We start from the raw sequence: 27,500 nt of genomic DNA on the forward strand, positions 1-27,500 counted from the left end.
TCTCTTTCTCTCTCTCTCTCTCTCAAAATCAATAAAGAAAAAATATTTTAAAAATAAAAAAATAGAAAGAAAATGTGATCTTATTTTGGATCACAGCTTAGTGAGACCAGAACATTTAGCTTACAATAATATTAGCAATTTAAAGAATATTATTTCAATGACCACCATGAGTGTTGATGAAATCATTCCTTTAATAAATATTGACTGAGTGTCTACCATGTACCCATCACTGGGCAGGTAGTGGAGATAGAATGGTGAGCCCAACAGACTTGGCTGTGTTCTTGGAAGCATATAGTCTAGTGGAGGATGCAGGCAATAAGCAGAGCATTTGTGCATAAACAAATGCTTATGCACTTGTTATAAATTCTACATGGAAGAAGCACAAGGAGGAGACACCATGGGTGGGTGGGTGGGTGGATGGATGGATGGATGGATGGATGGATGGATGGATGGATAAATGGATGGACATGTAGATGGATGTGTGGATGGATGGATGGATGGATGGATGGATGGATGGATGGATGGACATGTAGATGGATGTGTGGATGGATGGATGGATGGATGGATGGATGGATGGATGGATGGATGGATGTGTGGATGTTTGGATGGATGGATGGATGGATGGATGGATGGATGGATGGATGGACATGTAGATGGATGTGTGGATGTGTGGATGGATGGATGGATGGATGGATGGATGGATGGATGGATGGATGGATGGACATGTAGATGGATGTGTGGATGTGTGGATGGATGGATGGATGGATGGATGGATGGATGGATGGATGGATGGATTTTCTGACATACCCTCATTCCAATTTTTATCCAGTCCATTATGATTTTCTGGTCATAGGTCATGCCTCATGCATAACTGGTTGGCCAGGTAACTGCATCTTATACTTCTAATGAATCTCTATCTTTCAATGTCAAGAGGACCCCACTAAGTGCAGACCCACAGATCCTGCTCCATACCCACTATGCCTCATACCTACTATAAGGAGAGAACATTCTCTTCACATCCTCACTTGCCAGACCAGGTCACTTTCTAAAACTGGGAAGGTGAGCGAGCCTCCAGCTGCCTCCATGGTGGTACAGCACTGTGGACTCACCAGCTGTTCACACAGGGACCCAAGGGAGCCATCACTGGGGGTCTCACACACTGGTGCTGTAAACACGGAGTGGACGTTCTCCCCAGGAGCTGCCCTGTCCAAAGGAACCTGCTCTGCAGACACCTCCCTACTGCAGAGAAGGGGGTGTTAGAACCGTCTCAACTCTGCCCCACTGCTTTTTGGTCACTTTCAATGATTAGAACAGTATAATTCCAGATCTGAAAGACCCCGTCTTCGTCTTAACTCTTCAAACTCATATGTGAGTCAAGCCCCGCCTGCCCACACTCCCTCTGTCTCTCTCCAGTTCCTGCTGCTGTGGTGTAGGGCAGGAAGAGCCCGAGGAGGCCCCGGCGCCTACCTGCCCAGCAGCCTGTGGCCAAGTGCCAGCCCCTTTCTGTTGGTGGCCTGTTTCTTCGTCTACCCCTGACTGGACAGCATGGGGTAGGGTTCAAAATGGACTCTCGAGAACACACTTGTGGATTTTTGTGAGGAGGAATGATCGTCAGGGCCCCCTCTTATGGGAAGTCCTACTGTGTCTATCTGTACCTAATACCCTCGGTACCCCCAGAGACCACAGGGACCCCTCTCTCCGTAGGGAGACCTTCAAGGCTGTCAGCCACCCCTCTGGGGCATGCCCGAGAGCTACAAGATGCTGCTATGTCCTTGCCTTGCCCCAGAGGTAGTACAGGCAGCGTCACTGGGGCTGCCTCTTGGCCCCATCGTCCCCATCCGGTCCCTGTGCTCACACTCCAGCAGCATGGGAGCTCGGGCGGAGGAGACACTGGGACAGAGGAGACCCCAGTTCCCACACTGGTGGAAAGAGGGATCGCTCAGGCCCCCTCTATAGAATTGGAATCCTCCTACCCCTTATTTTTGGGGAGCAGAGCAAAAGGAAATTGTCTTCACCAACAATGGCCACAAACAGACATACCCCCAGCGGTTATTTCTCTCCCTTGCCCCCAGCCCTCTTCCATCAGGGGAGAGTTGAGGCAACAGGAACGGGGTCCGTTCTCCAGCGGGAGTCTCTCAGAAAGCCCTGCAGAGAGAGGCTGGGCCTCAGCTGCTGGCAGTTCTCCGAACCTGGGGCACGGGGTCCTGAGCAACTTTGGGTCTCAGCTGTGGGGCTTCACGGGCAATTCTAAGGAGATGATCACACCCCATACCAGATAGCAGCCTGGTAAGCCTGTGACCCCATTTTCACAGCTCAAGAAAAAACTGAGTGAGAACATCAAAATTAACAAAGATCACTCGGGAAGGATGGGTGAAGCCGGAGGCAGGACCCTGATTGCCTGGGTGGAGCTCGTGGGCTCGGGGACAACTCAGGTGGGAAAAGAGGACAACTCGGCAGTCAGCAGCTGAGCCACACGCTCACGAGCCGCTGACAGAGCAGGAAAGGAATGTCGGCCTAGGCAGCCCTAAAGGGAAGAGACACGGGGGCCTCTTCCCTGTCCTCAGCACCAGCCACGCTGTACGTCTGACATGGATCGAGTCCCAGAGAAGGACGGGCACTTGGGAATCACACATGACAGCCCCTCCCTGCACCCCATCAGCCAACCCATGAGTGACAGTCTCAGGGAGGAGATGGATCTAAAAACAAACCCCCTCATCACAGCCGAGAGGAGCAACTACCGAAGCAGATGACCCCTGACCCCAGAGAGAACCAGGAAACATTCTCGGTAACATTTGTCCTGATTTTTTATTTTTTTAATCCTCATCCGATGACATTTTTCCATTTTTTGTTCAGATAGAGTGGGAGGGAGAGAGAGGAAGAGAGAGAGAGAGAGAGAAACATCGACGTGAAAGGGACACATCGAGTGGCTGCCACCCACACGACCAACAAGGGCCAGAGACAAACTGCAACTGAGGTACGTGCCCTTAGCGGGAACCGAACCCGGGTCTCTCTGGATCGCTGAGCCAAACCGGCCAGGGCCATTTGTCCTGAGTTTTGAAGCATAATTAGATCCAAAGGAAAATGTTAGAAGTGAAAGAGGAGAAACATCATCAGCTTTTCAAACAATATTATAATGGGGTGTGTTTTCTCTATCTTTACACCTCTAGTACCCAAGAATTCCTGAAATCCCCTATCAGAGATGATAAATTAATACCACATTCCCAAAACAGTCAGTGACAGTTACTTTTATCTATTTGAAGGGCTCTGAATTGGGGTAAGAGTTAAGACAGTCTCGAAGTTGATTCTGATCTAGAAAGGCAGATTTGGGGCTTAAAACAACTAATTTCTAAGGCTTTTAGCTGCCCTACAATGAAGACATCTCTCTAGAGAGAGGGACAGCTGTCACACGAGGGGTCGTGCAGAAACTAAGCCATCACACATCAGAGCAACAGAAGTGGGGTCTCGCCTCTCCTCCAGCCTCCAAAGCACTTTCCAAAGAACTCAAAACTTCCCTAATTCCGTTTTGAAGAGGACACCACTCATTTGGATGCCTCATTTCCCACATGTTTATTAAACAATCATCTCCAGGGCCCACAGGTCATCAGAACAGGAAACATCTGCCGTTTATGAAAAGAGCTAATACGCCAAATCGTCCGTCCGTTGTCAGAACCTCTGGTCGGGGGCTGGAATTCTTGCTCTGGGGATTTGGGGATGGCGGGAACAGGGCCACTGTCAAAAACATAAAAATTATAAGCTTATTTTTATGCTCCTAATGATAAAGAGAGGCACCTTCTCCCCTCAAAACCACTTTTTATTTTAACCTTCCACAGTGGTTGCCATGGTGATCTGAGCGCGTGCCCAACTCCTGCTTGGAGACCCCGGCTCCCTGCTGTGGTCCAGTGTGTTTCCAAGCATGGCTGACACTCCCAGCTTCTCTTCAGGGGTCTGGGGGCCCTGTCTGCCAATAGTGAGTTGTGTCTTATTTTAGTCAAAATAATAAAAGGGAGTTTCAACTCTCCTTTTGTTTGGTTAGTAACTTTTAAAAATGCTACATGGCACATTATAAACATGCACACATTCACACGAACATAAGAGCACATTTGAGTAAAATCACCTGAAATCCATTCAGAGAAGACCTCTTCTACTATCTTGAACACACTCTGGAAAATTCTATTGTTGTTCATATGTACAGTGCTTTTTATACAAAATAGATCTTAATGTACTTGATCTTTTAAACCTCTTTATCACTTGAAATGTCATGTCATGGTCATTGATCTTGAGCAACAAACATAACAACATCCACTATTCACTGAGAGCTAAAAAAAAAAGGAGGCATCATATTAACTCTTATAGTTCTCATAAAACCCCAGCCAAGGAGGTTATTATCTGTTATTATGCCTACTTTGCTGTTATTATCTCTATTTTACAAATGGTAAAACAAATTATGTTCCAAGATCATACAGCTGGTAAGTGGTAGAATCATGGTTCAAACGCAAGCACTGTAGTTCCAAAGCCTGTGCACATCATTGCCACCCAGTACCACCCTGAGCAATGTCTCTTTTTCAAAGGTGGTATGGTATTTTGTGGTGTAAGTGTACCATCATTTACTTTCTCAGTTCCCATTTGATGACACTTGGGTGGTTTGCAATACTTTGCCATGAAGAGCAGTACTCTGGTGCTGGGATATGCTCTGGTTAACTTCGTGAGCTCATTTCCTTTCTTAGCAGATAAGTCCCAGCAGCAGGATCGCTGAGTCAGAGGGTCTACTCTGCCCTCTACAAAGGCTTTCTGACCATGTCGTGGCACGAAGGTGCTTCTTTCCCCCATATCCTTGACAATATCAGGTTTATCACTGGTGATTTTATTTGCAGTTTCTTACTATAATAAGGTTGAACAGACTTTCATTTTTAATGACTTCCTGATTTTCTTCTTTTGAGTGACCTGCCTTCTCCATTGCCTATTTTTAAAATTAGGGCACTTATTTTTCTCCTAGTCAGCATCTCACAGCTCTTCATGTACATTCCAGGGTGTATCACTGTAGGCAGTAGACTGGCCCTTTCAACATCTGCTCTAATCTCCTCTTGCTGCTAAAAATCACACTTGCCAGACTCCCTTGCAGCTAAGATTTCCAATGTGATGTAATTCCACCACTGGGACCTGTTGGCAGGGATTTGAGTGAGAAACTGAGTCAGCACCTGAAGCACATATGACATTCACATTTACTGCTGTGGGGTCAGTGAGCTCAGTGGGACTCCTGAGCCAATGGCTCTGGCTGCAGCTTCCTGTTACTGGCTCACAGCTATGAACCCGGGACCTAATGACCAGCAGAGACAGTAGCTTCCATGGCAGCTTCCTGGGTAAACCTCAGCAGCAATTGCCCTGGTAGACCAGCTCAGGGATCTCCTCCTTCAGCCCTTCCAAGCATTCAGTCATCACTTAATTCCTTGTATTAAATTCCTTACTATTTAATAAGCCGGAGCGGGTTCTGTAATCTGCAACTGAACCCTGAACACTAAATGTTGAACCATGCTAAACACTTCTCATGAATGTTTTTCCAAGTTCGCCATTTGACTTCCAATACTGTATCCACTGTTCCCCTGCCGTTTACATTTTTTATAGTCATATGTTAAAACTCTTTTTTCCTTGTCTATAGCATCCCTGGTAAAACATCTTCTACCGCAAACTGATAAAAGCTAACTTTTTTCTCAATACAATTATTACTTACTATTTTCAATTGGTGTGGGAGGGAGGGGAGAAATAAGACAACTGCCATAATCATGTAGTCCCAGTGGTTTTTAAATGCCACCTATAGACACTTGATTGTGGACTTGATTCCATGCCAGGGGTTGGCAAACTTTTTCTGTAAAGAAACAGACAGTAACTATTTTTTGGCTTTCCTGGACATCTGGTCTCCATTGCAACTACTCAGCTCTGCTGGTGCACCATGAAAGTAGCCATAAATAATATGTCAATGGATGGGCAGGGCTCTAATTTGCCTTAGTTTGCGGATCCCATTCTATGTCCTCCATTTATTCCTGGGCCATTATCATGCTCACTGCTTTGCTACAACTTGAAGTCCTTTCTCTTTATATTTGCAGATTTTTTCTGGTCTATTCTTAACTATCTAATCCTCTGGAGGAACTTTAGAATAATTTTTTTTCGAGTGAAGAAAATCTTATTGGCATTATAATTGGAGTATAATTTAATTCATTAGTAAATTTAGAAGGAATTCCATCTCTACCAAATTAGCTTCTAATCCCCAATTATTCAAGTCTCCTCTGACCAAGGATTTTCTTCCTCGAAGGCAGTATAGGCAGAGATTCTAACCCAGCTCTGTCACTTGTCGGCAGTGTGACTTTGGGCAAGTCACTTCCCTGTCTTTTATTTTCTCACTAGTAAAATGGGAATAATAGTATTTCTTTCACAGAGTTTTGGGAGGGTTAAATGAGTTACCTGGAATATAGGGAGCACTGCTCAGTTGGTGCTCAGAACTTCCTGTTCCATCTCTCGAATCACAGTAGTTTTGCTGTGGGATTCTTACCTATTTCTAACATGGAAACGCCCTGGTTCTGGTGTTTCACCATTAAACATAATGAAAACAACTCATGGAATGATCTATTACTATATTACTATTTTGTTTATCCAGGACATGTATTGACTTTTATCAAATGCCTTTGCCACACCCATTGACATCAGCCTACGTTTTCCCTCCCCCTTTACCCATCAACATAGAGAATTACATGAGCAGATTTCCACTATCGCTCCCTCTTTGTTAAAATGAACCTCACTTGGCCATGGTGCTATCCTTTTCTGCATTGCTAGAATCTATTTGCATCTACTTTATGTAGGATTTTCATATCAATCTTCTTAGCAAAGATTAGATTTCTTAGCTAATTGTTTTTAAGTGCTACCCTCCCCCATTATTCTATACCAGTGTTGTTCTTGCTTCACAAAGATAATTCCGAAACTTTACCCCTTTTTTCTCTGTTCTAGAACATGTTTAAACAGCCTGAAGAACCATCTGATCTGCAGTCATTTCAAATTATCCAAGTGGGAACTGTCTGCACCTGATGTTTTATGACAAGTGGCTCAATCCCTTCTATGATAACTGGTCATTTTCTTTTTCTTTTTTCAGTTCCTCTTGAGTCAGTTTTAGTAAAGCCTTTTCCTTAGAAAAGCATTCATTTAGGCTACTTTTTCATTGGTTAGAAGATAATCTGCACTCAGATTTACTGGTTATAAAAAAAAAACCATAAAACAAGTTCATACTTGTTTGCTTTTTATTACTTCTTTCATTAGGTTTATTCAGAATTTTTAACTAAAAATATGCCCTGGCCGGTTTGGCTTAGCAGTGAGAGCATCGGCCCGAGGACCAAAGAGTCATGGGTTCGATTCCAGTCAAGGGCACATATCTCAGTTGCAGTTCGTCCCCGGCCCTGGTGAGGATTAAAAATAATAATAAATAAATAAAACAGTGCACTGTTACATACACCTCATTCTGCTTCTCATAGAGGCCTTCCCCTCCCTCCCCTGCCTCACCCTAATCCAGTGCAGTCTGAGACAGTCCTAGAAGCACCATTCAGTGTAAGCAGAAGCCCCGTGCTACCTGAATCAGGCACAGGAAGGGGGGAAGCCAAGGAAATCAGTAGCTGCCGGGGCAGGAGCCTCGTGAGGCTACAAGAATGCCTCTCAACCCTGACTACACATCAGCTCACCTGGATGCTTCTAAAGTAGATGCCAACGCCCAGAGCCCTCCCCAAACCAAATAAACCAGATCCTTCGGGTACAACTTGGCATCCGCATGTAGGTCTGCCCAGGTTATTGAAATGCACGTCACAGTGGAGAACAAGGCCCTAGAAGTATGGAGGGAAACAAAGCCTTTAAAGGGATGTGGCCACATGGCCTGTAACCCACACCGGACACTCAGACACTTGAGCCCTAGCCCAGGTCAGTCCCGCAGGTCAGCTTCAGGGATCCTGTTCCCGATGGAACAGCTTAGATTTTGCAGGGGTGTGAGAAACAATCACACCCTCACCACCCAACGCAGGCTTCAGGCACTAGAAATGCCTCTGGTACAAAAAGAAATACACAGAATTACAAAAGTGCTCTCCCCTCGAGGTGGAAGAACAGTGTCTGAGGCATAGAAACTTGTCAGTTCCTGTGGCTCAGTGGTCTCCTCTGCTCCCACACAAATTTGCCATCCCCGCTGATAAAAGATTTAGCATCATGGAAATAAATCCACAAGATTTCAATGTCTCTCATTCATGATCTAGATGCAATAACACCACAGGGTAGCATTTTCTTATTGAATGTGTGGCTCAGAAGAAAGTCTCTCAAAATCTCAAGCATGATAGGGTAGAAATGTTATGGACTAACTATTCTCCACACATTCTTACCCCCCACCTCCCACCCCCTCCACTATACCAGTTACCTTTGGCCAACCCAACAGGTCAGTTTTTTTCCTATTTTATTCTTCCATTTCTTTGTAAGGCTAAGTAACTTAACTTTAGTGCTAGATAACATGTCAGCTAGTCATGCTTTTAAAACTCACCATATTGACTCTAATACATCTCATATGATAATCAACGGCAACCCCCAACCCCCTGCTACCCTAGTAATTCAGGATGGAGTCAGACAGACTAGTCCATGTCCCGACACTCACTATGTTTGTATCCTTGGGCACGTTTTCAAGCTTCAGTTTCAAATATTACCTACCTCATGGGATTGTTATGAGGATGGAATGAGATAACTCATGGAAAGTGCTTAACACAGTGTCTGCCACCTCGTAAACACTACATCCACTCATCCAACAGCTATTTATTTGTTGAATTATATATTATGCATCAAGGACTCTGCTAGGCACTACGGACCCAGTGGGGCGTAATCAGACTTGATCCCGGCTTCCATGGAGCTTACAAACTAATTCTCAATAGATGCGGGCTGTTATTATTTCAAGATGCTAGGAACGGGAACGATCCTTTCACTGCTAAAAATAAATAGTGTGAGTGGCACAGCGAGAATCCGCAACCCCTTGCTTGGACTTGCTAATTCCTAAATGGCAGCTATCTCTACAGTTAAGGAAACAACCCAGCACTGAAGGGCTGGGTGACTTTCTGACTTTGATTAAACATGAAATGACAGAGCAGTGTGTGGACACAGGCTGAGATGACTGGCTTCCTGCTCCGAAGAAGTCTTCCTGGTGCATTTGAGGTCTACTGAAGACGCCTCAGCTCTGTGGGTTTTAGTTCCTTCCTCTGCCAAATGAGCACGCTCTGCCCACATCCAAGAACCCTTCGGGTCCAACACGTTCCAGTGACGTTAAAAGTGTGGGGTCTGTTTCATTTTTTTCCCCCTAATAAACCATGATGATCAGGCCTGCCCTCTTTAACAGAGCAGCACTTGAAAGTAACTAAGGAAAATGCCTTCCCACAGACTGAGACTTGAAGTCACGTTAAAATGGGTGCCCTGTGGCCGAGGCTGCCAGCCGCCTGCTCCGACGTGCTCTGCCCCGGCCTCCGCAGCCACTTAGCCCCACTTCCATTTGAAGTGTCCGGGAGCACAGCTAAAGACCTTATTTCCCAGCTCCTCCAGGGACTGTGGCTAGAATTTTTCTAAACCCCAGTTAATGACATGTAAGTAGGTCTTTCCAGTGTATCTTCTCCAACGGGAAGGGTCAGGCCCTTTTACCCCTCGTGAACAGCAATAAAAAATGGAATATGTGGGAAGTAAAATGCTACAGAACCATGCCAAAGAGGTATTTCCAAAAGTCAATTTCTGGAACAAACTTTTTACTTAAACATCACCATAACCCAGCAAGCAATGTGCACTCACTTTAGAGGATTAAGTGAATGGTGCTTATACCACTCACACTACTAGAGGGGAAAAGTCGTCAGTTAGACTGTAAATTTTGCGTTCAACATTCACTCACAAATGTTTATGGTCATTGAAGATTTCCCATGCACTCTTCTATCCTCTATGAAAAACCGCTCAAAATCTCCATGTTCTAAGTTACATTTTTATTAGAAAATGTAAGGCAAAACTCCAAAGAGATTTTATCTACTTTCATTTAGGAATTCCAAGATGCACTTCTAGGGGAAAGGCATATGTATTAGTCAGGCTTCTCCAGAGAAACAGGGCCACCCGGATGTGTCCACACTGAGGTTTATTTCGAGGAATCGGCTCATGCAATTGAGGCGGCTCCGTTCAAACCGGAGGGCAGGCCGGCCGCTGGAGACCCCGGCAGAAGTTCCCATTTGAGTCCAAAGGCAGCCGCTGGCCGAATCTCCTCCTCTTCCGGGAAAGTCGGTGAGGGGGGTTTGGTTGTTTCTTTTCAATTAAGTCCTTTAACTGACTGGATCAGGCCTACTCACTGTATGGAGGGCAATCCGCTTTACATGGTCTCCTGATTTAAATGTTAACCTCTTTAAAAAAAAAAAAAAGACCTTCATAGAAACATCTAGAATAATGTTTAACCAAATATCTGGGTGCCATGGCCTAGTGAAATTAACACATAAAATTAAACATCATAGTGTCTTAGTTTTATTTGTAAACCTCAATTGCTTGCAAAAATGACCACACTGGGCGTGAACCTGGCACAGAGGATGTGTGGGAAGAGGCCTCTGCAGGCCTGTGCTGGGACCCACAGAGGAGACTACACCTGAACAACTGAACTCAGCTCACCCAGCCTTGCAGCACATTCTCAGACTGTCTGGGAGTGTTACAGTTACACCTAGGGAGTAGCCAAGTTCACATCTGGAGTCTCTAAAGCCATTAGAAAGAAACAAGAGGGTGGAGATACCTTGAATCCTCCCATTTGTCAGCAACCTGACCCGATTCCCATCCCCATCACACAGGATCACAAGCAGCTGAGAAACCCTGCGAACTTCCAGGCCAGAGATTGTGGAAGTCCATCTGGGAGGTGCCACAGTGTTCCTCACACTGCAGAGCACCAACACACAGGTAAGTGTTAGTATCATTTACTTACACGAAATGGTATCCTCTGCCTGTGCCCATCAGGGTTTTCTGAGTGGCTGGCAGCCTCGTTACCAAACAGAGCAGTAAATCCACAGCAGCAAAACCACAGATGCCGAAGTCCACATGATTCCCAAAGCACGTGGCACCACCCTGCATATAAAATCTTTAATATGGGCTTAAAAACACTCCCCACATTTTGTTAACTACACACCACACAGTTCGAAAACAGATCAGTGCCATCTGTTGAAGAGATGCAGACGGTGGTAAACTGTCTTTTCAGTATAATCTTCAAATCACTTAATTCTATAATGTTTCCCTCTCCCTGTGAATGTAAAAACCATAAAGATTCTGTCGGAACAAAATCACTTCGACTGTCTTGCTCAGCAGTCTCCCATAATCCCTCAAAGTGTCTGCATTTTTTTTTTTTTTTAGTTGAGTAATAATGCCCAATTCTATGGAGCATCAAGTTCAATTTTATTGGAGAAGGAAGGAGAGGGGGAGGAAGGAAGAAGAAGGTGGAAAAGGAAGGGGAGAGGGGGAGAAGGAAAGGAGGGGAAGAGTGGGGGGAGGTGCAATGAGGAGGAGGAGATGGAGGAGGAGGAGCTGGAGGGAAAAGAGGGGGAGGGGAGGGGAGGGGAGGAAGAGGGAGGAGGTGGAGGGAAGAAGGGGAGGAGGAGTGGGAGGCAGAGGGGAGCTAGAGGAAGAGGAGGAAGAGAATGCATTTTAGAACAGCTTCAACTTATCCATGAACTTTAATTAAGAAAAAAAAAAATCTATTTTCAGAATATAATGAATTAGAATAACTGACATACAAGGAAAACCAGGCTCTTTCAAGTGAAAGTAAAACATTAGCAAGACAAAAGAAAAATCAAGTGCTAGGAAGAATCCACCTATGAGCAAAAACTGTAGAACACTGGTTTCTAAATCTCGCCTCTCAACTCTAGTCTAACTTGTCACAAGGTTTTGTCACCACGAGTTAAAACATTACCCGCAGTTCTGTGAGAGTGACAGTCTTTTTTTGAGCAGGTCATGTAGGTAGAAGAATGGGGTCTAGGCTTATCTGTATTACTTAAAATGAAGTCAAATACCACTTGCAAAATGATTTCACTTGAAGCCATTTTGCCAGAGTGAAAATGTAGAAGGCATTGCATGACCATTTTCAGTATGGGAAACAATGGGGGCGGGGGAACCACATTCATTTAGTAAACAATGACCTCTTCATGTAAGCAAGACGTGAATGAATTAAGAGAAACTCAGACTCAGCAGTCACGGAGTTGGGCCTTGCGGGCGGGCAGGTGCCTGTGAGCAGCCCAGCCACTGGGCTTCATGAGGCCGGAGCTCCAGTGCGGGGCTGGAGCGGTTCGACCAGAGTCAGAGAAGTAAGTAGCAGAGCTGCATTCAACCCACACGTTAGGACGCAAGTCCAGTACTCTTACCACGGAGCTGTGGTCTGAATGTTTGTGTCGCTCCAAATGCACCTGTTGAGATCCTAATTCTCCATACGATGTATTAGGATGCGGGACCTTTGGAAGGGTGGAGCCCTGATGAATGGGATTGGTGCTTTTACAAAACAGGACCCACGGAGCTAGCTCCCTAGCACCTTCCTCCCTTTGAGGACGCAGTGAGAAGTCTCTGTCATTTATAAGCTGCCCAGTCTGTTATCTTTTGCTATAGCAGACGGCATGGACTAAGAAAGAGTGTGAAGTAACTCTGTCGATCTGCAGAGTATTTTTCATCTGGAGGCTTGGCTTGGTCTGCTTCAATCAATACAATTCATGATTACCAGTAGCCACACACCTCTACAGCTAACATCACACTTAGTGGTTTTGCCCCTAAGATCAGGAACAGGGCGAGGACATCTGCTCTCACCACTTTCCTGCATTGTACTGAAAGCCCCAACTACTGCAAAAAAGCAACGCCAGAAATACAGCGGACATATAGGAACGGAAGAAGTAAAACTATCTGTATTCACAGATGACATTATTTTGTATGTGGAAATCCTAAAGAATTTTCAGGGGGAAAAGGGCTAGTAAAACTGATAGGTGAATTTAGCAATGCCGTCGGATTGCAGGCCAACATAAGAAAAGCAACTGTATTTTGACATATGCACAACAAATAATTGAAAAATGGAATAAAAAAGATCTTTCTTTCTTACAGCTGCATAGTACTCCATTGTGTATATGTACCACTGCTTTTTTATCCATTCGTCTACTGATGGACATTTGGGCTGTTTCCAGATCTTAGCTATTGTAAATAGTGCTGCTACAAACATGGGGGTACATATATTCTTTCTGATTGGTGTTTCAGGCTTCTTAGGGTATATTCCTAGAAGTGGGATCACTGGGTCAAATGGCAGATCAATTGTTAATTTTTTGAGGTAACACCATATTGTTTTCCATAGTGGCTGCACCAGTCTGCATTCCCACCAGCAGTGTACTACAGTCCCCTTTTCTCCACACCCTCGCCAACACTTGTTGTTTGATAATTTGTTGACGGCAGCCATTCTGACAGGTGTGAGGTAATACCTCATTGTTGTTTTAATTTGCATCTCTCTGATGATTAGTGATGTTGAGCATTTCTTCATATGTCTCTTAGCCATTTGTATGTCCTGTTTGGAGAGGTGTCTATTTAGTTCCTCTGCCCATTTTTTGATTGGGTTCGTTGTCTTCCTTTTGTTGAGTTGTATGAGCACTCTATATATATTGGAAATTAACCCTTTATCTGATGTATCATTGGCAATTATGCTCTCCCATAGAGATCTCTTATCCTTTAAGACAACATGGAGGGACCTGGAGAGTATTATCCTAAGCGAAACAAGCCAAGCAGAGAAAGACAAATATCACATGATCTCACTTATTTGTGGAATACAATGAACATAACAGTCTGAGGAATGGGGTAGTCCCAGAGACGTGGAAGTGGGGTACAGGCTGACAATCCCAAGAAGAGGGGTGGAGAGATAAACCACAGAACTTATATGCATGTATGCATGAACAATGAACATGGACAACAAAGCTGGGGACAGGGTGGGGAGGGAGGGGGAAGAGGGTATCAGTAGGGGAAAAAGGAGAAACATCTGTAACAAAAATAAATATATTTTTAAAAATAATAAATAAAAATAAAAATGGAATAAAAAAACAGCATTTACAATAGCATTACACTGTACACTAAAAGCTACATAAATTGCTGAGAGACATATGGAAAGCCAAAAAAATGTGGACATGGAACAGGCTCAGAGATTGAAGGGTCAATATTAAGACAACTATTCTCCCTAAAATGATCTGTAATTCCATAGTAATCCCATCAAAATTCCAGAAAGCTCTTGGCAGAAATATAGAAGTTGAGTCTAAAATTTATATGAAAATGTGCAAGGACCTAGGTTAGCCAAAACAGCTTTGAAGAACAAAGTTGGAGGGTTTAAACTGAGTTCAAAATTTACTATAGAGCTACAGTAATGAAGACACAGTGGTATTTGCCTAAAGATATACAGATTAATACACTCATAGTCATTGACTTAGGACAAAGGATGGTCTTTTCAATAAATGATGCTGAAAAAATTGAATATTCATAAAGGAAAAAAATGAACCTCAAACCTCTCATTATATACAAAAATTAATGCAAAATGGATCACAGATCTGAATGTAAAAGCTAAAATATAAGACTTCTAGAAGAAATCAAAGGGAAAAAAAAAATCCTTGTAAACTTGGGAAAAATATTTCTTAGGACACAAAAAAAACACCTACCATAAAAAGTGATAAACTGGACTTCCAAATTAAAATTTTTTATTCTTCAAAAAGTATGGACTTGGAAAAAAGCAATTAATAAAATATATACCTGACTTTTTTTAAAAAAAAGAAAAGAAACTTGCATCTGGAATATATAAAGAGCTCTTACAACTCAAAAGGACAGACAACCCAATTTTTAAAATGAGCAAAAGATTTGAACAGAGATTTCCCACAAGAAAATATATGAATGAAAAACAAGCCCATGAAAAGATGCTCAACATCTAATGCACCTACTACAAACCCACAGAGAGGGTTAAAATGATTTAAACAACAACAACATGCGGCATTGACAACAATGCGGAGCCACTGAAACTCTCAAACATTGCTGATGGGAGTGTCAAATCACACAACCGTTTTTTGGAAAACAGTTTGCCAGTTTCTTATAAAGTTAAACATTCACTTCCCAAAAGATCCAACAATTTCACTCCTTGGTATTTACCCAGAAGAAATGAAAACACATGTTCACATGAAGACTTGTCCACGAATGTTCAGAACAGCTTCATTTGTAATGCCGAAGACTGGGAGGCCACAATCTGTGGTCTAGCCACACGATGAAATGCTCTTTGAAATAAGGAGCAAACCACTGATAAACACAGCAACGTGATCAAATCTCAAAAGCAGTGTGCTGACTGAAATAAATCACTCGCAGAAGAGTACAGAGCGTATGATGCCACTTGTAAAGTGTTTGGGAACAAAGGACATGTGTCAGCGGTGACAGAACGCGGTCCAAGGCGGCCTGAGACGGGAGGGGGAGGAAGGCTGCACGGCGCACAGGTGAGCTTTCCGGAGCGATGGGGCGCTTGGCGTTTTGTTTGGGGTGCAGGTTGCATGTATGCATCCTTTATCAAGACTCACTGAACTGTATACTTGAAATGAGAACACTTTATTGTATGTAAATTATACCTCAGTAACATTAATTTTTTTTAATATGCAGGGATTAAACTAGAAATCACTTAGACTTCATTTTAATTTAAATTTGTTCTCTGTAATCTGACTTATTCTAATATTTAGTTTCTTGTGTTTAATAGTAATACAACATTTCATCTCTAGCCTACATTAAACCATTACAAATTCCAAAATCAAAGAATTTAGTCATCGTCGCTTTAAACTTTCATTATAAAGAATTCCAGAATTCACCTTATCCACATGAATAACTGAGATGTTTCTAGGAAGTACACTAATTGTTAAATATAAATTATACTTCATGACAAACATGCTTATCCATACTTAAATATAAGTGCATTTGTAGTTTACTGAAATAAATGCATCTAACCACACAAATACAAACTAGCAAATAGCTCCGTGACCCCTTCTTCTGCACGGCAGCACATAGAGAACACAGTAGCTCTTTTAGTCGGTTACCAGTGACGCAAGAGCAGACAGAATGAAAAGCACGATGAAATGAGACAAGAAAATTTGCTTCCATTTCATCTTTAGACCCACTTACAACATTGGTTATAGAGGTTTTCTTCTTCCTTCCAGCCACCTGGGAAAATGTTATAACAGGCAGTTATAAGGGTTAAACGACTAAAAGTTAGGTCTGAAAGAATAAAAAAATGCAGAGAACCCAATTAATCTGCTATTATTTATTATTGCTTTAGAGGTAGTTTATTAATGAGACATTTTTCAAATCATTCCACCCATCATATCTATAACTCAAAAGCATCATCATAAAAAGGAAAATAAGAAATACTTTTTAGAATAGCACGCTGAAGTGGTTTTCCAAAGGCAGCATTTCCAGTGTTCTTCAGCTTCCTACACGGCAGCATTACCTTAAGGACATCTGTTCACTGAGACGCACATCAGCACCCATAAATACGATCAGGTTACTGCCATCTACATGATCGCTGGCAAACGAGATGACGAGAGTGGCCTTAGCATTTACACCAAGGCTTCACAGTCTGGACCCCCCACAGCACTCCTAAGGATGGGGTCAATGTACTGTTTGAATTGTAGGGTACATACCAGGTGATGTGAAAGATTCACCTGTTTCTCCCCTTGAAATTCGTTCTAAAAATATCTTCCACAGGATCAAGTAAAAATATCTTTTCTCCTCATTTACTGTTCATTATTTTTAGCTTCCAAAGGCTCATATGTCGATCCATCAAAATAAGAATTGTTTTGGCTCTGAACCAAAACCCTTACAAAGGAAAGAAATAAAACTCCAAGGAGCATTCTGCAGTGCTCTGTGAATATCAGGGTGCAGCGTCCACATAAAAGTTGTCAAACTGTGCAAATTCAAAGGAGTAGGTCCCAATCGCAGCCCAGCCATTCTTCGGGAAATTCACCTGGATGTCTGACCAGAGAGACTTGCCGTTCAGCATGCCGGACGAGAAGCGACCCTGGGGAGAGGGAGAGGCACCCCTGGAGACATATGAAACAACTCTCGCAACTCTGTTTCCTAATAATGTGTGGCCCACAGACTAAGTGCAGCAAATACCCTTCTCACTTAAGACCTACTACGGGAAAGCAATTCCATGAGTTAGAATAAAAGTTTGAAAAACAGGAATACTTTTCCAAGAGGAAATTCTTATCTACCTATGAAAATAGTGTCCAAGACAAGGGATATCTCAGTATTTCCTTGGACTCCACCAAAATGTTGTCAAACCAACAGAAATGTGAAACTTTTCATCACATTATTATAAAACTTTAGACAGGAGCCCACTGAAACCGAAAGCGCTTGTTATTTACAAGCAGTTGCATGTGCACAGGCTGTGGCCAATCGCCACCGGTCCTTCAGCTATGACTGCTAGAGCCAAACGTCCATATAGTTAAGCCCTTTCTGTCCCCATGTACAGAAGATCACTTCAAAGTCATATGAAGAGCCCACCCTTACGTTAGAAAAATAGTCACTATCAGTGATGATTGGGGGGGGCGAGTAGGAAGGGAAGGATCCCTGGAAATCACTTACTGGTCACTGACAGAGAAAGACAAAGCAATGTCCTCTTCACATGGCTGTCATTCCCACTTAGCTAAGCGCCGGGCACACACTGAGAAAATGCTAGCTTGCTCTTATTATCATTATTACAGCACATTTGTAAGCACACATTCACAGCATACAATTACAGCTCAACATTTCATACTAGCGAAATTCAAAGGATGAAGAGCTGAAGAGCCAAAGCATGAGGACAAGAACTAAAATCTATTTTTAAGTGATGTAATGCAATGGACTTCAATTTAGTTCTTTCGTTTTACAGATGGAGATACTCAGACTTAAGATTAAAATATCAAAGTCAAGATTTACCAGCAGAGCTAGGAACGGAATCCTAGTTGTCAACATACACCCCTATCCCTACCACACGCACAGCTACCTTCAGCTCTACAAGTGCTTGTTGGACATCTCCTGCCACTTAGGAAACGATGAATGTTAACACTGAGCCAAGGGACTCACATACACAAACCACAGTGAGCACAGCCGCTGTCTCACAGGACCCCATCTCCTTGCCCCTGCCCCTCACCCCCCAGGCATAGCCCACCTGGCCTGGCTGCTCCTCACATCAGGCCAGTCGCAGGGCGCCCTCAGCTCACATCGCCCACTCCAGGAGGTCTCGCCTGACCTCTCTCTCTAGAAAATCTGGGCAGGGGAGCTACTTACCTCATTCCTCTTTTTTTTTTTTTTTTTTTTTCATAATTTTATTTATTGATTTATCTACAAGTTCACTGTCTTAAGAACAGGAGTCAGCCAACTCTGGCCTACAGGCCAGCCACCTATTTTTATCAATAAAATTTTACTGGAACAGAGCTACACCCATTCATTTACCTAGTGCATGGCTCACTACAAAAGCGGAGTTGAGTAGCTGCAAGGCAGACCACGTGGCTCACCAACTATCAAATGGTTACCATCCAACCCTCTGCAGACGAGCTCGCTAACCCCTGGCGGAACACAGGCTCTGCGAGCAGGGACCTCGTCTGGCTTGCTGGAGGCTGTATCCCCAGAAAAGCGCACATAGTAAATGCTTAACAAAAATATGTCAGATGAAAGAATAAAAACATTTAACCCTAACGCCACCTTACAGAAGTTATCTCCATTTTACGGATAAAAATCCAGAAGCTCAAAAAGGTGAAATAACTTTCTGGAAACTTCGGGATGTATCAGAGAGGTAACAGGAATGCTGGCCTGTCTGGTTCCACACACGCCGGCTCCTGAGAACGTTGACTTGGTCCATTCAGTGCTTCCAGAAAGTTATTTCGCCTTTTTGAGCTTCTGGATTTTTATACGTAAAATGGAGATAACTTCTGTAAGGTGGCGTTAGGGTTAAATGTTTTTATTCTTTCATCTGATACCTTTTTGTTAAGCATTTACTATGTGTGCTTTTCTGGGAATACAGCTTCCCACACATCAGGGACTGGACCAAACTTTCAATATATTGTCCTATTCAGTCTTCATCAGAAGGGTGTGTGTTCATATTACGGATGGGCAAACAGAAGATGTGCAATATAAAATACTTGCAAATGAGCACAACAGACCTCAAAGTCCCTTTTCTAAACACGACAACAGTGCTGAGGGTAAAGCACCCAACATGTGCTGAGAAGAAATAAAAAAAAATGGCCAATATTAGAGTGAGAAAATCCTCGTATTAGCTATAATTTAGCTAAAAAACAGACATCATAGAAGACATTGTTTTTGCTTTGTTGTTTTAGTTTACGTAGCAAATATTTGCATGCCAAATGCGTTAATGCACTTGGAATTTAGGATGCATGAGAAAGACAGGGTCCCTGCTTTTTCGGAGCCTACAAGTACACATGCACACGTGCACACACATGTGCGCGCGCACACACACACACACACACACACACACCATAGGACCTAAACGATGAGTGGCAGGTGAAGAATTAAAACAGGTCGCTGTGGTGCAGGTGCCCAAGAGACTACTTTAGCCCCGGCCGGTTTGGCTCAGCGGTTAGAGTGTCGGCCTGCGGTCCAGAGACTACTTTAGTCTGGAGCGCTGGAGAACTTTCAGAGAATGTGCAGAGTTGAGATGCAAGAGAGGAGCAGAACACACAGCCGACGGAACACACAATAATGGGCTGGTGGAGGTGGGGTGGGGGATAAGTCAGCAAAACCCCCACCCACCCAGTAGCGAGACCAGAGCTAATTTGTAAAAGTAATGAACCCCACTGTGTTAAGGAGACAGCGGAAGAAACAGCTGCAATCAGCAGAGTGGCTGCATCAGAGAAGCAGAGCCCAGACTGGGGATGAGAAAGGAACAGGGGAGGGAGGCAGGAGGCAGCTGTTTTCAAAAGCTCCTTTGATTTTTTGTTACTGTGTATGCAAAGTACCTAAAAAAAATTAAGGAAACTTATTTTTTAAATCCCCGCATGAATTCAAAAAATGTATAAAATTATGAAAAATAAGCCTCATAAGAAAAGTATAAGAATTACAAAAGTAAAAGGACAGAGTAGATCTTAAAAAATGGGGAGGTGAAGCCTGCTCTTGGTCCCATGTTCTTGTTCCTATGTTCTTGTTCCCATGTTCTTGATGGGGAAACACATTATTCTTTTAAAAAAAAGTTATGTTTGCCCAAATTGATGTATAAATTCAGTGTAATACTGGCAGCATTTTTCATGGTATTGAAAAGATGATTTAACAATTCAAAAAGAAAATTATATATAGAATAGCAAAGATAACTTGGGAAAAGAACGCGGGTCTTGCCCATGGGGTATCCACTCCGGCTCAGTCCTCTGACCTTTGCCAGGAGCCCTCCCAGGTGCCGGAGAGCCTGCAGTGAGTGAGACAGACAGGCCTGTCACTGCAGGGGCGCCACCTAGTGCAGGAAGCCGGGACAACACACAGACTCTCAGCGGGGGTGCAGGATGTCAGGAGGTAATCAGAGCTTTGGGGAAAAACAAAGCAGGGGAAGAGAGAATGCTATTTTATACAAGATGGTTGGGAAAGAGCTTTAAAGGAACTAAGGGAGCAAACCACGTGATCAAAGAGTTTAGAAAGTTAATGCAATTTAAAGTGTCATACTGGATAATAATAGACAAACCATGAAATATAAAGAACAGAGAAATGCTCAGAAACAAGCCTATGCCCACAAGGTGGCTTTTAAATCATAGGCAAAAGGTCAGTCATGATGATAGCTATCTATTTGTCATATATATATATATGTGTGTGTGTGTGTGTGTGTGTGTGTGTGTGTGTATATATATATATATATATATCAGGCTCTTAGCATTATGATTCACAAATAAATTCCAGATGGATTAAAGTCCTAAAAATAAAACGAATCCTAAACTTTGTTTAGCTTAGGGGGGAAAATGTTCCTAACCTAAAGAAAAGGGAAGGCCTCCTTAAATAAAACATAAAACAAATAAAGAAAAAGTGAAATATTTGACAATACCAAAATTTTACATTTCTATTCACAAAATATACCATAAACAAAATTAAAATACAAATCATGAGAGAAAAGAAGAAAATATGTGTAACACATTTAACAGACAATGGGTTACTACCCAGAATATATAATAAATTCATACAAGTCCATCAGAAAATGACAACACAATAGGAAAATAAGGAAAGAATTCAGTGGGTAATTTCAGAGAAAATACAAATGACCAATGAACATAAAAGGTACAGTGCCTCCCTACTTATCAAAGAAATAAAAATCATGTCTATTAGTTTGAAAAAATATCTTTAAGACTCGATAACACCAAATATTATTATAACTGCTATAAAAATGAATACAGTTTAGCTAGCAATAGTATCTGTTAAAATTTAAAATGCAAGTCCACTTCTAAATATCTACCCAAACAAAAAATAGAATATGTGCACCCTGAGAGACACATAAAGGCTCTCTCCCATCTATCTGCAAGTAAAGGCATCCCTTACTTCCTCAGAGCTCCAAAAAAGGAAGGGACTGGGGAAAAAGTGATGCCCATCAAGTGTGGTATAGTTAAATAAACTATGATGGTCAACGCATATTGATACTGCCTGAAAAGTTAATACTGTCATTTTTGGTGGTTGGGTAAGGAAAGAGAACAAGTTCAAAAAGTTACATGAATTCCATTTTTAATCTCTATTGTAATCTGAACAAAATAATGCCAGGACTATGTTGGCAGAGAGCAATATATTCATATAGAAGAATTTCTCCACACAGCATCTCTTAGAAGCATGTCAATCAATCATCCATGATCAGCCAGTGACTACCAAATATTTTTAGATGCCCATGGTACTACAAATAACCTGGTATCTTCTCTGACAAACATAGTCACAGACACCAACTTCTAAAATATTGTGCTGACAGTCAAAAATCAAATTATATTCAATCATTGAAAATAAATGTGTGACTTTGCTTATACCTATAAGTTCCCATTATAATCTTCATTCAAGTAAACTTGAAAAAAATAGTTCAGTTACTGGGGTGATCAAGTCAACAGCTGATGGTTCTCCTGTGGATTCACCCTGACGCATACTCTCATTCTAGAAGTGGTGGTTTGCTGGTATCCTGGCAGATTTTCTGCCTATTTCCATTATTGTCACACTACCCCCTTCTCATCTGTTAACAGAGGATGCTAGAAAGAGACAAGGGAAGACATCTTACCTGCAGGCATTCTGATAACAATACTTACCTCGACAGTTAAAGTGAGTGTATACCATTCCTTCACGGTAACGTCAACTTGCCCTACAGCATAGATGAGCCATCCCGCTGTAACACAAAAAGGTCATCTAAATCACAGATCACAGCACTCACTGTGGGCTCTCGGGTGGCATCTGTGCGGTAAGGTCGACCTCAATAAAGATCTACATTTTGAGATCTACAACTGATTTAAAACAAAACACCTTTCATTCAGGCATGCAACCAACATGCACACATTGAGATCCCACTCTAGACCACATACCATATGAGAGCTCACAGGAGAAGCAGAGAAATAGACTCACAAACCAACTGTGGTATCATGCATCAGCTTCTATAACTGCAGTATGTACCTGCCCCTGACTGAACTGTCTACGGAGCATAAGGAGGAGAATAAGACTCCCATAAGATTTCCAGCTGGGTAACTGATGACAGAGTAACAGCATTCACTGAGAATTAGAGAGAGAAAATAATTCATTAATTTGGGGATGTGTTATATTTCAGGGCCTGAGAAAAACCCAGGATGAGATGCCAAGGGGCCAGTTGAAAAGATAGGGCAGTGGGGACTGAAGACAGAGATTTAAATTCTCAGTCCCAATCCTGACGCCAACTCATTTTGAGACCTTGGGCAAATCAACGATCTGTTCTGGCTCTCTGCTTTGGACTGGAAAATGTGAGATGCCTTCTAATCAGTCACACTGTGATTATGCAATTTCTACTCTAATGTCCTCTTCCTCTCTTATTTTTAGTGCACTTATGAAGCCCTTTTCACCTCAGGAAGAGGCAAAGAGCAGCAAACCGTAGGAGAGATTTTTTTTATTAAAACAAGATGAAAGTCAGGAGACTGAGAACCAAGAAGAGTCAGCACCATAAGGTCTAGTTTCAACAGAGCAGTGTGTATACCAACGCCCAAGGAACTGGATGGACTTCAACATGAACCGAGTCTAAGCACCTATTCTGGATAAAACACTATTCTACATATAACAAGGGCTGTTAAGGCGAATGAGAAAAGGCATGCTGTCTTCAAATTATTAACTAAATTAGGGACTAGGACTACCCCATTTTAAGCATATCCATCTCCTTGTATTTCCACAAGCTCGGTGGCCACATTATCGTCGTGCTTTTACTGACAATTTTTCCTGAGCATTCTCTCCCGCTACTGCCTCACCCCAGTCTATGCCAATACCACCCTGACAGCCAGCTCAACTCTCTAACACCCGAAAAAGTTTGCACAATTTTCTCCTTTACTGAGTTGCCTCTCGTGTGCTGTAGAGCAAGTCACTTACCCAGATCACCTGTAACTTTGTAGGTTCCGTTTGCAAAAATCCAAAAGAAAATTCCTCTGGCACTTCTAATCAAGATACCACCTTTATTTACTCTTCCGGCAATGAACACACCTCCCTTCTCAGGGGTCTCTATGTAAACATCACACTTGATAGTCATATTGGACCTGCAGAAGGAAACTGTTGGTTAGGCTTCTAATGGTGATATCCCAGGGGCAGCACAAGGTGACATTTCACAGCCACATGCTACCGAATCTCCCGTGGAGGCGAGGCTGTGATTTGCTAGATCTGTGCTTGTAGCAGGAATGAGCCTCAAGAGTCTTCGCTGGTGATGGTTTTAAGTTTTACATGACTCAAGTCATTTCATTGTCTCTTTTAATGAACTAATAGAAAATAACATTGACTGTTTTTAAGTTTCTTAAGAATATTTCTCATCTCTCTATAATAAAACAACTTCTCGTCCTAAGACTATATCATGATAAAAGAAGCCATCTTTTGCTAAGAATACATACAAACTAAGTTTCCACACAAGTCTAAGCAAAAAGGTTTGTTACACTTTCACCAGCGAAGATGAGCAGTGAGGGCAATGACAGGAGTCTGGGGAAACATGAACGGCTCAAGGGCGAAGATTTAGGCTTAACCCCAACAAGACGTAAACACTCCAGACCAGATCTAGAATTATTTCTGTGCAAGGACGGAGCCGACTCTGTGCTGACTCTGCAGCAGGGGTTCTCAAATCTGAGCACACTGAAATCATCTGGAGGGCGTGGAACACAATTTACCGAAAAAAAAACTAAGAATGCCCCAAAACACAGGGTACCCCCCAAAAATGTATACAAGGTATCTGTAGATTCTATTACATTTTGAAAATGATATTTATTTTAATAAACACTGGTTTTCTAATTATTCAAAGTTGTGTATACATTTTTTGGGACACCCTATACACTGGAAATGGAGGAAAACTGGATCTAGAATTATGTGGCTTTAACACTTCTTGGAGTTCCTTCTTACCAATAAAATTTGCACAGTGGAATTTTACCACGTACACGAAAAGGTAAAGAAGAAGCGCCTATAACAGGTGCACAACGATAAGGGACATCCAGGCTTAATCCTGTCATCAGAGCAGGGCTACTTCACAGGAAAAGCCACGGAAGCCAGGTCTCTCCGGACGCCCTCCCACAGTACATTGCCACCAGCAAGAACCCACTAGCGATCAACATGCTCCTCACATCCCCACCGCTTTTCTGGCCCATCAGAGTCTGAAAGTGCTACAGACACAGTCCGCACCACGAAATCATTCTGTTTAGAGGGAGAAGACCAAACTTTTCTTTCCTCCGGCGCCCCGTTCCAGAATCAGTGATTCCTGCATCAGAACTTGCGGGCAATTTTACAGATGATGAAGTCAAATACCTGTGGTCTAGTCTTCCATGGCCACAATCCCTCAGTAGTGCTGAGAGAACGAAAACCAGCCCACACATTAAGCAACTTTGATCAAAGGGATGCGGAGTTCAGATGTGTGTAGCGATAGGTGACTCTGGGACTATCTTCAGATCCCAACCAAAGCTTACTAACACGATGGAGCTTTGGTGAAGTCTCCTTAAATTCCTGTGCTGGTACTTTACTACGTGTAAGTACGAGAGAGGAACTTCTCCTGCAAACACAGTCCAACGAACCAATGGCCCTGTGCACACTGAGAACTAATTCACTAAAACAGAACTATAGAGAACACGCATTAATGTTCCTTTCCGACTCCTAGGAATAAGACGATGATAAAACAAAGCTGTGAGGTGTGGCCCAAAGAGCATAGGCTACAGAACCAGAGAGATCTGGCCTCTCTCCCTGGTCCTGGAATTTACCAGTGTGGAATCATGGGAAAATCTTACCCCGAGGCCTCAGTTTCCCAATCTGTAAGCTGGGAGGATGGTACCTCTGCCATAGGTGGTTGTGGGAACTCACAGTGTTAATGTCACCTGCAGTAGGTTCCAGGAACTCTGCATAGCTGACAGTTCCTCAAGATACACAGAGCTGGGGACTAGAACTGTGATTTATAACAGGAGACAGGCAGTACAGAAGGGATAAAGATTTTCTGCAGCATTCCACAGATAAACAATTCAAGGTGCTTCTCAGAATTATATTCCCTCCCCTGTCCAATTTCTCAACTACTGATATGCCTGTTTGGTGGCCTGGCATTAATAGCTAGTATCACTAAACCTGGAATGCTTCTGTTTTATGTTTCACAGTGGAAATATACTAGCTAAAAGAAAAAATAGAAATAAAGAAAAAAACCTAAAACAGGCATAATAGTCAGTATATTGGAATTCCATAACTGACTTAAAGGGAACAGGGAAATTTTGGGTTGTTCATTATATTTTAACTGAAGGATAAATACAACTTGTCTCTTTACAAGATGCTTAAAGAAAATAGTTGAATAGTCCTACTGGTTTGGCTCAGCGGTTAGAGTGTCAGCCACGGACCGAAGGGTGTTGGGTTCGATTCCCGGTCAAGGGCATGTACCTGGTTTGCAGGTTCAATCCCTGGCCCCGGTTAGGGTCATTCAGGAGGTAATCAATTGATGTGTCTCTCTCACATCGATGTCTCTCTCTCTCTCCCCGCCACTTCCCTTCCACTCTATCTAAATCAATGGAAAAATATCCTCAAGTGAGGATTAACAAAAAGAAAAAAAAGAGTTGAATTCACTATCCAACTAAAAGCTCATTTCACTTTTTATTTTTTATTTTTATTTTTTAAATCCTCACCCGAGGACATTTTTCCATTTTTTGTTCAGGTAGAGTGGGAGGGAGAGAGAGGAACAGAGAGAGAGAAACATCGACGTGAAAGGGACACATCGAGTGGCTGCCAACCACACGACCAACCAGGGACGGGGACCAACTGCAACCAAGGTACACGCCCTTAACGGGAACTGAACCTGGGTCTCTCTGGACCGCAGGCCGATGCTCTAACCGCTGAGCCAAACTGGTCAGGGCTCATTTCACTTTTTAATAGTCAGGGCTCATTTCGCTTTTTAATATTGCCATCTACTGTCACCTGGTAAACAGATTTTTTACTAAGGCTAAAAAGGTGTAATTTTAGTGTAAATCCAGCAGGTGGCAACACCAGATCAACAAGCCAAAAAACAAACCAAAACACACACACTCAAATTATAAAGTCTGTAAATTAATGCTACATTATTATTGGATGCAAAAAGTCCTCAATTTTAATACTGAAATCATCTGCTACTGCAATAATCACTATTAAACTGGGCAAATTTGAGGGAAGGAAACTGACGCAGCCAAACAAGTTGCTACTCTGTGGCCACCATGATCTTCAACAACTATCACACACCTGTTAGGTTCTTGGATCAGGAGGGCTGTGGAAAGTCTTCATTTCAGAATGTGCCCAACAACATTACAAGATTGTTGATCTTTCCTCTTAAACTGCATTTAAGAGGAAAATTCAGTCAAAAATACAGTTAGAATACCACATTACACACCATTTGTAATCCCCGATGATGCTGATGGCGCTGTGTGCGTCGGCAGCCCAGGTGATGGGCCGCTGGTTGAGAACCTGGCGCAGAGTGAAGCGATGCTCCCCGTGGTCTTCCATATTTATGAAGTATTCAAACACGCCGGTCTGATCAGCAAAGTTCGGAGCTTCACTAAAAACCGGGTACTCTGTTCAGAATATAATAAATTCTCTGTTTAATATCCAATCTTTACAGAGTATTTTCTCTCTGAGATTTGATGCTACATTTTAAAATACTTGAAAATTTTTAGCCCTGGCCAGTTTGGCTCAGCAGTTAGAGCGTCGGCCCACGGACCCGGGTTCGCTTCCTACTAAGGGCACGTACCTTGGTTGCAGTTTGTCCCCAGCCCCGGTTGGGGTTG

The 27,500-nt window shown here is 42.8% G+C and overlaps 1 protein-coding gene across 1 annotated transcript in view; it reads right to left on the reverse strand.

Moving 5' to 3' along the window:
* Positions 1-16,341: 16,341 nt before the first annotated feature.
* The window catches only part of GALC (galactosylceramidase), a 47,048-nt gene continuing 35,889 nt past the window's right edge, over positions 16,342-27,500 (reverse strand). Inside the window, exons 14-17 of the mRNA XM_036275702.1 lie at positions 27,107-27,287; positions 23,620-23,783; positions 22,329-22,405; positions 16,342-17,098 (exon numbers count right to left, since the gene is read on the reverse strand). Coding sequence (XP_036131595.1) covers positions 16,952-17,098; positions 22,329-22,405; positions 23,620-23,783; positions 27,107-27,287 — 569 coding nt within the window. The 3' untranslated portion in view covers positions 16,342-16,951. The remainder of the gene's footprint in view (positions 17,099-22,328; positions 22,406-23,619; positions 23,784-27,106; positions 27,288-27,500) is intronic.

Source organism: Molossus molossus, unplaced genomic scaffold (assembly GCF_014108415.1).
Source record: "Molossus molossus isolate mMolMol1 unplaced genomic scaffold, mMolMol1.p scaffold_m16_p_1, whole genome shotgun sequence".
NCBI classification, from domain to species: Eukaryota; Metazoa; Chordata; class Mammalia; order Chiroptera; family Molossidae; genus Molossus; species Molossus molossus.